Source organism: Bos grunniens, chromosome 4, assembly GCF_055505025.1.
Source record: "Bos grunniens cultivar Pamir isolate PY7600 chromosome 4, Bosgru_T2T1.0, whole genome shotgun sequence".
In the NCBI taxonomy this organism is placed as follows: domain Eukaryota; kingdom Metazoa; phylum Chordata; class Mammalia; order Artiodactyla; family Bovidae; genus Bos; species Bos grunniens.
In genome coordinates, this window is record NC_141168.1 from 3,283,397 (window position 1) to 3,295,419 (window position 12,023).

The 12,023-nt window shown below is 55.7% G+C and overlaps 1 protein-coding gene across 8 annotated transcripts in view; it reads left to right on the forward strand.

The window, feature by feature from the left end:
- Positions 1-12,023, forward strand: part of PAXIP1 (PAX interacting protein 1) — a 40,724-nt gene that overhangs the window by 24,822 nt on the left and 3,879 nt on the right. For 5 of the 8 annotated variants that reach the window (XR_015161859.1, XM_086394724.1, XM_086394725.1 and 2 more), the window contains 10 exons: positions 199-664; positions 1,135-1,229; positions 3,864-3,959; positions 4,578-4,715; positions 5,425-5,546; positions 6,212-6,396; positions 7,365-7,408; positions 8,486-8,556; positions 9,882-9,984; positions 10,976-11,144. Coding sequence is in view for 6 of the 8 variants with exons in the window: in XM_086394724.1 (XP_086250850.1) it covers positions 199-664; positions 1,135-1,229; positions 3,864-3,959; positions 4,578-4,715; positions 5,425-5,546; positions 6,212-6,396; positions 7,365-7,408; positions 8,486-8,556; positions 9,882-9,984; positions 10,976-11,144 (1,489 nt within the window). In the remaining 2 variants the exon portion in view is untranslated. Of the gene's footprint in view, positions 1-198; positions 665-1,134; positions 1,230-3,863; positions 3,960-4,577; positions 4,716-5,424; positions 5,547-6,211; positions 6,397-7,364; positions 7,409-8,485; positions 8,557-9,085; positions 9,522-9,881; positions 9,985-10,975; positions 11,145-12,023 lie in introns of those variants that run through there. The other 3 variants (XM_086394722.1, XM_086394723.1, XR_015161860.1) reach the window with 3 other exon arrangements.

Here is a 12,023-nt window from a genome sequence, read left to right on the forward strand (position 1 = left end):
GTGAAGAGGTCTCAAGCACGAGCACGTCCACTTCACTGAGCTGGCATTGTGTGTGCCGGGAGAGAGGCGAGTGGGCTCGAAGCCTCCTGCTGGTGAGGGTTAGCCCATGGCATGTCGGGTGTGTGCTCCGCTCTCTGAGGGGCCTGTGAGGTGAGGGCAGCAGCTGTTGACGTGCCCTTGCCTGATCTCTGCTTCCAGATCCTGCAGTCCCTCTCGGCACCGACGAAGACACTGGAGCAGCAGGTGAACCACAGCCAGCAGGGCCCCGCGAGCGCAGTGCTGCTCGGCCAAGTGAAGGTGGCCCCGGAGCCGGCCCCGGCGCCGCAGCCCATCCTGCACCTGCAGCCGCAGCAGCTCCTGCAGCTCCAGCAACAGCATCTGGCGCAGCAGCCCTACCCCCCGCCCCCGCCGCACCCGTTCCCGCCGCCGCCGGCCCACCCGCACCAGTTCCCCCAGCCGCCCCTGCAGCGCCCCCAGCCGCCCCTGCAGCAGCAGCAGCTCTCCCACCTGCAGCAGCAGCAGCTCCAGCACCTGCAGCGCCTGCAGCAGATGCAGCCGACGCCGACGGCCCAGCTGCCCGGCCCGCCAGCCCAGGCCCTGCAGCCCCCGCCGCCCCAGGCGCAGGCGCAGCCCCCGCTGTTCGGACACGACCCAGCGGTGGAGAGTTAGTAACATGCAGCTTTCTTTCCCTCTCCCGAAACCCTTGTGCCTGCTCTGAGAGCGTTTGAGGGCAGGCTAAGGATTCGCCTCGAGAAATAGAAAATGGGGACCATAGTTCGGAATTGTTAGGTTTCTCGGCTCTGGGCCTCCGTCCCCACCCTGAAGTGAACACCCGTGTCCTTGGAACAGCGGGCTGCCGCAAGGAGCGCTCGGGGCGCTCGGCGCCCAGACGTAATCTGTGGTGGCGCCCGGCTTTGAGTCGCGTGATGGGGGTGATCGAGTAGCTCCATTTGTAGCAGCTGCTGCTTTTGAGGGCCTTCTGCAGAGGTCCTCGGCTGGTGGAGACGTCACGGGCAGGCGTGACTAACTTCATAGATTCACGTCGAGCTCTGCAGAGTGCGCCTTCTCGTGTTCCGTGCACACGTTCACAGCACGCAGGCTCTGATTCGTTTTCCTCGTGTGATTCTGTTCTAGTCCCAGAAGAAGGCTTCCTACTGGGGTGTGTGTTTGCAATCGCAGATTATCCAGAGCAGATGTCTGACAAGCAGCTGCTGGCCACCTGGAAAAGGGTGAGGTCACTGAGATACACACACCTGCGCGCGCGCACACGCACACACACACACACGTGTACCTATGCGTGTACTCACACTGGGTTGGCCAAGAAGCTTGTTGGTTTTTCTGTAAGACGGCTCTAATAGTGCTTAACTGACTTTAACTTCGTGCAGAACAGTTTTGTTAGATTGTTCTGTGACAGCTGTCTTATCAGCTTGTATTCTTTTAAAAAGTTATCAAAATTGGTGAATTTCTGTGTAGCCATTTTAATATTGAAGATGAAAGAAACAAAGGAATATTCTTGGCATATTATGCTTAATTATTTCAAGAAAGGTAAAAACACAACTGAAAAGGAATAAAAGAGAGCTTTGTACAGTGTTTGGAGAAGGTGCAGTGACTGATCAAATGTGCCGGAAGTGGTTTGCAGAGTTTCCTGCTGGAGGTTTCTTGTGGACGGTGCCCCATGGCTGGGTAGACCAGTTGAAGTTGATAGTGAGCGAATCGAGACGTTAGCTGAGAGCAGCCAACATTATACCGCGTGAGGCGGCCGGCACGCTCGGGGTGTCCGGGTCCAGCACTGAGAGAGTTGCACCAGCCTGCCTGTGCTCATCACTTTGATGTTTGGGTTCCACACAAGTGAAGCGGAAAAAGCCTTCTTGACCTTTTCTTCACATGCAGTTCTGTACTGAAACGTAGCAAAAGACGTTTTGTTTTTAAAACAAACTGTGACAGTGGTGAAAAGATACTGTGCAATAGTGAACAGAAGAGATTTGGGGGCAAGTGAAACGAACAACCACCAGCCACACCAGAGAAGGTGATGTGTGTATGGACGGGGTGGAAGGGAGTCCTCTGTTGTGGCTCCATCTGGAAGACCAAAGGGTTACTTCCAACAAGCACTCCTCCCGATTGGACCAGCTGAAAGCAGCCCTGTGTGAAGAGCACCCGGAATTAATCAACAGAAAACTTACACGCTTCCATCAAGATAACTCAGACCTCATGTTTCTCCGATGTGTGATGACCAGGCAAAAACTGTGAGAGCTTGTCTGGGAAGTTCTGATTCATCCACCATATTCACCAAACATGGCACCTTCGAATTTCCATTTATTTCGGTCTTTACAAAATTCTCTCATTGGAAAAAAATTTTTCCCTAGAAGACTGTAAAAAGGCACCTGGAACAACAGTTCTTTGCTCAAAATGATAGAAAGTCTTGGGAACATGGAATTGTGAAGCTGCCTGGAAAGTAGCAGCAGGTAGTGGAACAAAACGGTGAACACGTTGTTCAACTTCTTGGGCCGCATTAAAAATACGTCTTTTAGTTAAAAAAATCAAAAGAACTTTTTGGCCAACCCAAGAAAGTTCTCGCCCTTTTGGTAACAGCGTTCCCCTCAGTGCCACACAACCATGCAACCACTGCAATTGGGATACAAGACGGTATGAAAAAATTCAGAAACTAAATTTAACTTCATGTTGCTTTGCTTCCTTTTTTTCTCTTTAGGATATAGTTTCTTTTTTTTTACTATATTTATTTTTTTTAAATTTTATTTTATTTTTAAACTTTACAATATTGTATTGGTTCCGCCATATAATGAAATGAATCTGCCACAGGCATACACATGTTCCCCATCCTGAACCCTCCTCCCACCTCCCTCCCCATACCATCCCTCTGGGTCGTCCCAGTGCACCAGCCCCAAGCATCCAGTGTCGTGCATCGAACCTGGACTGGCGACTCGTTTCATATATGATATTATACATATTTCAGTGCCATTCTCCCAAATAATCTCACCCTCTCCCTCTCCCACAGAGTCCAAAAGACTGTTCTATACATCAGTGTCTCTTTTGCTGTCTTGTATACAGGGTTATTGTTACCATCTTTCTAAATTCCATATATATGCGTTAGTATACTGTATTGGTGTTTTTCTTTCTGGCTTACTTCACTCTGTATGATAGGCTCCAGTTTCATCCACCTCATTAGAACTGATTCAGATGTATTCTTTTTAATGGCTGAGTAATACTCCATTGTGTATATGTACCACAGCTTTCTTATGCATTCATCTACTGATGGACATCTAGGTTGCTTCCATGTCCTGGCTATTATAAACAGTGCTGCGATGAACATTGGGGTACACGTGTCTCTTTCCGTTCTGGTTTCCTCAGTGTGTATGCCCAGCAGTGGGATTGCTGGATCATAAGGCAATTCTGTTTCCAGTTTTTTAAGGAATCTCCACACTGTTCTTAAAGGCAACGCTTCTGGCCCCAGGGACCAGTTGGCGCTGTCTGAAACTTTTCTCACTGTCCCAGCGAGGGAAGTGCTCTTGGCACCTGGGTTAGGGGTCAGGGTGCAGCCAGCCCCCTGAGACATGGGATGCCCCACAGTGCAGAACAGCTGGTTTATCTAAGATATCCGCAGCACCCTGTCTTAGAAAGAGAGCATCCCACTCTTCCTCCGGAAGTTCAGATAAAACAGGGCTTAGTTCGTCTTTGCTGTGTAGTGCTGGCTGGGAAAGCCCGTGATATAACTGATGGTTAGTTCTCACTTTGGGAAATACACTGCGTGCATACGTGGTGGGTCTCGTGAACTCTGTCCCTTTGGAGATCGAAGGCCCTCCCCCGGGTGCGGGAGCTGACTGACCATGGGTCTCGTGTGTGTGCAGATCATCCAGGCGCACGGAGGAGCCGTGGACCCCACGTTCTCGAGCCGCTGCACCCACCTGCTGTGCGAGAGTCAGGTCAGCGGGCTGTTCGCACAGGTGAGGGCTCGGCTCTGCTGGGACCAGGGGGCTCTGAGTGGTGCTGGGACAGTCGTGCCTGGAGAGGACTTTCTCCCGTCTCTGAAGACAGGACACTGCTGCTCGCTCATTTCCATCTGCCTTTGGCGTGTGGACACCTCTGTGGCCCCCGGCTTCTCTGCCCGTGAGGACCGGGGCGGAAAGGCAGTTTTCCCAGTGAGGGGGAGGTGGACACCGTCCGCCCCGGCAGGGCCTCCTGCTGGCAGCTCCCCGTCCTGCGGTTAACTTCAGGGGCAGTTAGGTTTTTGGAACTTGCTGTGTTCTCACGGGGGTATCTAATTGTGATGATTGGGAGTGTCCTCTTCTTCCGTGCCTGAACTCGCTTCCTGGGCTGTCAGCTCTCCCCCCCCGCACGGTCGGCTCTTACTCCTGAGTGAACGGTAACAGTTCTGGGCTGTGTTCAGGTGACCGGGGACGCTGCTGCAGTTTATTAGTGTAGTGAGGTGGGTGCTAAGCTCCTGGAACTCCTGTATTGATAGGACTTCCAGCAGAAGTGACCTTGTAGTTTACAGCCTCACAGCTCTGTGTGTTGCCTGCGGTAAAGCCCCCAGCGACCGGCCCGCTCTATTATGTTCACAGGCGATGAAGGAGAGGAAGAGGTGCATCACGGCACACTGGCTGAACACGGTCCTGAAGAAGAAGAAGCTGGTGCCGCCCCATCGGGCCCTGCACTTCCCCGTGGCCTTCCCCCCGGGGGGCAAGCCGTGCTCCCAGCATGTAAGGCTCCCCCCGCCTCCCTGGACGGAATAAGCATCTTGTTTCCTTCTCTGTCCCCCGTAACAGTCCCAGCTTCCTGACATTTAACGGGTTCTCCCGAGTCTTGGACACTGTTTAATAAATGCCTACTCCCTGGTGGCTCCGATGGTAAAGCGTCTGCCCACAATGTGGGAGACCCAGGTTCGATCCCTGGGTTGGAAAGATCCCCTGGAGAAGGAAATGGCAACCTACTCCAGTATTCTTTTCTGGAAAATCCCATGGACGGAGGAGCCTGGAGGGCTACAGTCTGTGGGGTCTCAAAGAGTCAGACACGACTGAGCGACTTCACTTTCACTTTACAATTAAGTGTGGCCACAGCCGGCCAGACGTGCTCTCCTGTCGGTTCTCCTGGTCAGATGAGCCCAAATCCAGGGTCAGTAAGAAGAACTGACCAGTATTCCTAGGTAGCTGTGTTACCGTGATCGGAACAGTGTCGCGCTGACACAGGGAGGCGTTTCCGCTTTGGTGTGTTTGCTTTTCGTCCCCCTGGCGGCGCGTGTGCAGCGTTGTCGCCAGTAACGGCGTTGTCAGAGGTGGTGCCCCCACGTGCCCACCAGTGCTGGAGGAGGGACGGAAGCACGTGTCTGCAGCACAGCTAATGGAGAAGGCTCATATTAAGTGGGTTAAGTCGTTGTTCCGTCCTGACCTCACTGGGCCTTTCCCCCCTCAGATTATCTCTGTGACGGGGTTTGTCGACAACGACAGGGACGACCTGAAGCTGATGGCGTACCTGGCGGGTGCCAAGTACACGGGCTACCTGTGCCGCAGCAACACCGTCCTCATCTGCAGAGAGTAAGCGCCCGCCCAGCGCCGCCCTCAGCCCGCCCGGCGCGGCCCGGGGCCCTCGGCCAGCCGGGGCTCCTCCTCTCCCCGCACGCCCCGCCCCGGGTCCCTTGATCAGCTGGGGATCCTTCTCTCCCTGCACGTCCCGCCCTGGGTCCCTCCGTCAGCCAGGGCTCCGTCTCTCCCCACCCGGCGCTGCCCGGGTCCCTCGGTCAGCCGGGGCTGCGTCTGGGCCCGCACAGCCTCGGTCAGCCGGGGCTCTGTCTCTCCCTGCACGCCCCGCCCCGGGTCCCTCTGTCAGCCCGGGTTCCGTCTCTCCCCGCACGCCCCGCCCCGGGTCCCTCGGTCTGTCAGGGTTTTGGGGTGGACGTCAGAGTCTGTTGACAGAGCAGCAGTGACCGTGGTGGTGATGCTGGCAGTGGGATGAAACGGGATGATTAAGGGGCTGCAGTCAAACTAGGTGGCAGTGCTGAGCTGACAGCAGGCCGGGCGATGGCCTCACGTCACGGGGACACCTCCTCACAGCCCGGTCAGCTCTGCAGACCGTCTCTGCCACTCCAGTGTGGGCAAGTGTCGGCTGGCTTGTATTAACAGAAGTATAAGTGTGAACACTGGTAATGCTGATGAATGTGTTTTCTCTCCTCTCCTCCCTGCCACCCCCCACACCAAAAAAGACCGACTGGTTTAAAGTACGAGAAGGCCAAAGAGTGGCGGATCCCGTGCGTGAACGCCCAGTGGTTGGGGGACATCCTGCTGGGTAACTTCGAGGCCCTGCGGCAGACGCAGTACGGCCGCTACACTGCCTTCGGCCTGCAGGACCCCTTCGCCCCGACCCCGCAGCTGGTGTTGAACCTTCTGGGTAAGCGGGCGGCTCCCCGTGGCCGTGGGCTGGTGCTCCAGGCGCCGCTCTTGCCTTCAGGGTGGTGTCAATTTTTGTCTCATCTCCCGCTTCCCCTCGGTGCTGCCTTCTCTGTGCCACCCTGACTGTGCTCTAGACGGCGCTCAGCCTGTTCACGCACCTAAGCGCCCCTCCAGGGAGTGGTCACTCCCAGCTGCTGGAACACGCGCTCCCGTGAGGGAGCCCTTCCAGCTCTAGTCCTAATGGCCTCAGTCGCAAGAAAGCCTTCCCTGGTTTTGATCCACCGTCTGCCTGCTTCCCTGGGACAGACCTGGGTGTGATGTCCACTCTGAAGCCATGGTGCAGGCGCCAGGCCCTTCCTCGGTGACACTTGTCCTCGAGGGCCCAGCCAGGCCGCCGCTGCCACGCGCCGCGCTCGTTACAGTTTCTCGGACGCCAGAGCGCGGGGCTCCCAGAATTGTCCGGGGTGTGGCCCACGCGGGCGGGCGGTGCCTGCACCTGGCTGCGGGTGGGTGGTTTGCTTGGCTTTGTCTCACACGGAACCCTCGGCCCCTGCCAGGCTTCCCTGTGAACTCCGGAGTAGTCCTCACGGCTCACTTCCTGGAGGCCGTCACCCGAGCCTCTGCGTGTCCAGGATGACCCGCACCTGGAGAGGCGTCTCATTTCTGTTGTTACTGATACACCTCCATTTTTAATTGTTTTTTATTGAATATGGTTGATTTACAATGTTGTGCTAGTTTCAAGGGTGCAGCACAGTGAATCAGTCACATTTGCACATACATCTATTTTTTTAGGTTTTTTTCCCATGCAGCTATTATATTGATTAGAGTTCCCTGTGTTGTATGGCAGGTCCTTATTGTTAACTTGTTTTATATGTAATAGTGTGTGGGGGTCCTGAAAAGGCTTCTGTGTTGATTACGGGCCCTTTACACGGTATTTCTGGAAAGTAACCCGTCTTCTCTCTTCAGATGCTTGGAGAGTTCCGCTGAAAGTGTCGTCAGAGTTGTTGATGGTATGTCAAGTTAGTCACCTCTGTGGCGTTACTGTGTTACGAAGGAGTAGCGATATGTCTGCATCTGTAGCTCTCGTAGTAACCAGCCGTCGTGACAAATGAGGGCTGAGTCTTCTCGCCTGTCGTAAGCTGTTCAGTGCACCCTTTTCCCCTCGTTGTTGATGATACTGGGAGTTCCTCATTCACACGACACCCGTTAGCCCCGACTTCTTCAGAGAGCTGCGAAGGTTTGCAGAGCAGAAGAGGGAGACCGTGTGTCTCCCTGGGGTTCGGGAGGTGGGAACTGGGGCACCAGCGTGTCAGCCCTGACCGCAGCTCCTCGCCGTGGTGGTGGGCTTCTAGCCCGCGGGCTGGGGTCTCTGGTGGGCTGCCTTCGGGTGGGCCGTTCTGCACTGGAGCGCCAGGGGTTGGTTGGTAGGAATGAGTAGGGGCCGCCCTTCACTCGGGGCGGCGGGGTCACCGCCACCCTCACCTCCGGTGGAGAGGCAGTTGCTTCCGACAGTAAATAAATAAGTGTGCTGTGGGAGAAGGTCTGCGTTAGAGGCCAGGGCGAGGCTGGCTGTGGGAGCCTCATGCACTGGCTCCCCTCTGGGCTCGGCATCTCCGCAGGTCAGGGCCTCCAGATGGTGTTAGGAGTGCGGGCACTGTGCCCGGGTCTTGGCGTGGCCGTCAGAGGCCTGCCCTCGTCTCCAGAGTGCTGTGACCCAAGCGTCCTGCACCCTCAGAGGGGAACCTCCGTCTTTCTGGAGGGGTGTAATTGCAATCATTATGTTTTGCAGATTCCACTGGGACACAAAAAAACAAAATATTTGTAGTAAAAAGTGTTTTGAAAAGTTCAAGGTTGAGAATTAAATCTGTCACAGGCACTGAGGGGGTGAAGACGTCTTAAAGCACCTTTGGGTCAGGTGAACAGGGAGGGTGGCCAGTGCCAGGGCCTCCCTGGGCAGCTCGCGGCCTGTGGTCTCTGCAGCTGTGCAGTGGGGAGCATTTCTTGTGTGAGTGAGGGGGGTGGAAAGCGCTCAGAAGCTGCTGTGTTACTGGGGAGGCTGACTAAGGTAAATCATCCTTTAATTACAGGGTGTAAGACTACCTCCCAAACCGAAGCAGAATGAAGTAACTAATGTCCAGCCTTCTTCCAAAAGAGCCAGGTAGGAAGCGTCGCCTGGTTTTTTCACGGTTGATGGTCTTTCACAGGAAGTTCTAGGAAACGGTGGCAGTTGGGATTTTCACTTGGAAGAGTTTCCCCGGTAACACTGGTGCTAGGGAATCCGCCTGCTAATGCGGCTCACATAAGAGACATGGGTTCAGTCCCTGGTGCTAGGGAACCCGCCTGCTAATGCGGCTCACATAAGAGGCATGGGTTCAGTCCCTGGGGCGGGAAGACCCCCTGCAGGAGGGCATGGCCACACACTCCAGTGTTCCTGCCTGGAGACTCCCATGGGCAGAGGAGTCTGGTGGGCTGCAGTCCATGGGGTCACAGAGAGTCAGACACGACGGAGCAGCTGAACCACCAGGACTTGGAAGGATCTGCTGCTTGCTCGCATTGCAGCTGTATCGTGACAGCTTTGGTTTCACTGCTGGAGACAAATGGGGAATAGCCAGTGTCTTTCCTTTCTTACTTAAAAAAAAAAAAAAACAGTCCAATCTTCTTTTTTTATCTTTTTTCTATCTCACCAGAACCCCTGTTCTGTGAACCAAGCTGCTGTGGTGGGCCGGGCGGGGGCACTGAGCCCAGCCCCAGGCTTCCTCAGCGTGCGCCTGGAAGCCCGCATCGACCCCTGGCCCGGATCGGGAGGGGGAGGAGCCCTCTGTGGGGCTGGGGTGGGCTGTGCCCAGGCGTGTCCTGGTCTTGTCTGCTGAAGCCCAGAGACCCCTGGGCCGCGTTGCGTGAGGGTCTCTGTCTCCTCAGTCCCCTCCTTCCAGTCCCCACAGCCACCCAGGCTGGGGACCGTTGGATTCTTTAGTAAAAGCCTAATTATGTGACTATATCCATCGTTAAAATGCTACAGGTTTTTTAATTTAATAGACTGTCTCAAATATAACCTAAAAATAAGATTTGAAAAAATTTAAGGAAAGGGGAAAAAGTTTAATATAAAGTGTGTGCTTGAGTCAACCAGCTTTGTCTTGTGTCAGAGCTTCTGGGGTGAGATGGGGCCTGTGGGAGACAGTGAGGGGCCGGGACCACAGGGACCCCTGGGAGCCCCCACTCCCGCCCTCAAGACCCCCAGGGCCAGCGCGGGGTGGGGGTGGTGCCTGATGGGCCCCTCTCCTGGGGGTGCCAGGCGAGAGCCCTTTGGGGTGACTGTGTAAATGGTGGGGAGGAAAGAGCAGCTGAGCCACGGCGCTTTCCCTTGACGGAAAGAGAACCACACAGGTTCAGCTCTCAGAGCCTCTTAAAGCTGTTGAAACCCCTCGTTTGGTAAAGAACACGTGAGGGAAGCAATAGCCGTTCTCTTCTCTGTGTGTTTCATAGAATCGAAGATATTCCACCTCCCACCAAGAAGTTAACCCCGGAACTGACCCCTTTTGTGCTTTTCACTGGATTTGAGCCTGTTCAGGTTCAGCAGTACATAAAGGTGAACTTTGCTTCTGTTTTGCGTAAGGACTTTTAGGAATGTTGCTTTCTGCGTATTTGCTTTAGGCTAGCTGTCTCTCTAAGGTAACACGTAGTCAGGAACACCGTGCTGCCGCGGTGCTCATGGTGTGTGTTTACTCTCGCCGGACACCGTCGCCTTCCCGCCTCGTCTTGCTGCAGCTTCCTCCTTAGACGCTTGCTTTCTTGTTAGGACGACTCAGGTGAGGAGGCCAAGAGCAGCCTGGTAATCACACGTTAGCAAAGCCACGCAAATCCCATTTTCATAAAGGACTTCAGCTTATGAGAGTAGCTGTGCTCCTCAGGTTTCCTGAATGAACCCACCGTCTTCTCGAGACTTGTTCTCTTGAGTGTGGCGGGCCCAGGGCTCAGCAGTGTGTTTGTATTTATTTACATAAACGCACTTCTGGAAGTAAAACTGGGAGGGATTGTGGGCTTGTGTTTTGTTATGTGGCTGTCTGGGGAGGGATGGTTAAAGTTAGTTGACCTGTATCACAGGGATTCAAACATTTCCCTTTATTTTTTTAAGGAAGAGAAACAATTATAAATGCTACTATAAAATTCTTTTACTTTTAAGATTCGGTGTAAAGAGATCAGCTCTTATGTGTCTATGTCTTAGGTCGATTTTGTGTCGTCACTTCTTAGAGACTGTGTCTTAACAGGCCTTACCACGCTCACGTGGGCATAGGCAGCCTGGGGTCTGCAGAGCCCCCTGCCCCTTCCCAGGGGTGTCCTCCGGGTGTCGGGTGGAGGGCCCGCTTTCCTCTTGGCTTGTGCGGCACTGATGAGGGAAATGTTCGTTGCCACTCCCAGTTTCCACCTTGCTCGCGCGGTGGCATACGTCTGGCTTCACCGCTTTCACCATTTTCCGCGGCCCAGAGCCCCATTCACGGTCTAGACAGGTCCCAGCTGCCGGTGGGCGGGCGGCTCTGCAGACAGGATGGTCTCACGTCTGCTCTGTTCCCGGCCTGCAGAAGCTGTACATCCTGGGCGGGGAGGTCGCCGAGTCCGCACAGAAGTGCACCCACCTCATCGCCAGCAAGGTCACGCGGACGGTCAAGTTCCTGACGGCCATTTCCGTGGTGAAGCACATCGTCACGCCCGAGTGGCTGGAGGAGTGCTTCAAGTGCCAGAAGTTCGTCGGTGAGGGCCCGAGCCGCGCCTCGGGGACGGGCACCCAGCTAGGAGGGGCCGCGCCTCGGGGACAGGCACCCAGCTAGGAGGGGCCGTGCCTTGATCTGTCCCTGTTTTCATCCCAGCAAAGGCCGAGTTCATTTTTTAAGTCTGTGAATTTAAATGGATAAGGAACAGATTATCTCATGTCGCAGCGCCATTTGGTGCCTCTGCATCTTGCTGTGAAATAGGAAGGCCGTGGTGATGGGGGAGGTGCCGGGGGAGAGCTCTGTCGCCCTGCCCTGCTGCTTCCTGATGGTTCGTCCTCTGCTGCACTGGCTGTCGAGCGGGGGTTCCAGGCGTGGGACGGTGGATGGAGCAGGGCCAGGGCGCCCAGGAGTGTCCTGGGAACACGGGGCGGGTGGCCTGGGGGTCAGTGCGGGGCACCCACCCCAGGGCAGGCAGGGCATCTGCGGTGGCACCGTCACTCCGCTGCTGCGTGCCCCCTGCCCCTCCCCTGCATGCCTCCTGCCGGGGGCTGCACAGAGCGGACCTGTGCTTGGGTGGCATCCACGGTGGTCCCCTCTCCGCCCCGCCTGCTCTCGATTCGTCTGTGGGGAGCACTTTGAAGGCTGCGCTTGCCGCTGCCCCACGGCCGACTCCCGTTTATCCTGTTTCCTCACGTCTCCTTGCCGTCTTGTCGCCGTTCCCACGCCGCCCGCTGTGACCAGTGGCCGCCGGCCGGGCTGGCCTTGGTGCCCTCTCCGCTCTTGCCGCCAGTCGTGACCTCCTGGTAGCTTTTGGCGAAACAGAGCATCCTGGGCTTGTCTTAGGCTCTTCTGCCCCGAGGCCAGTGCCAGCACGTCCCAGGGACCCCCACCACCCCCGGTTCCTCAGGGCAGACTGGGG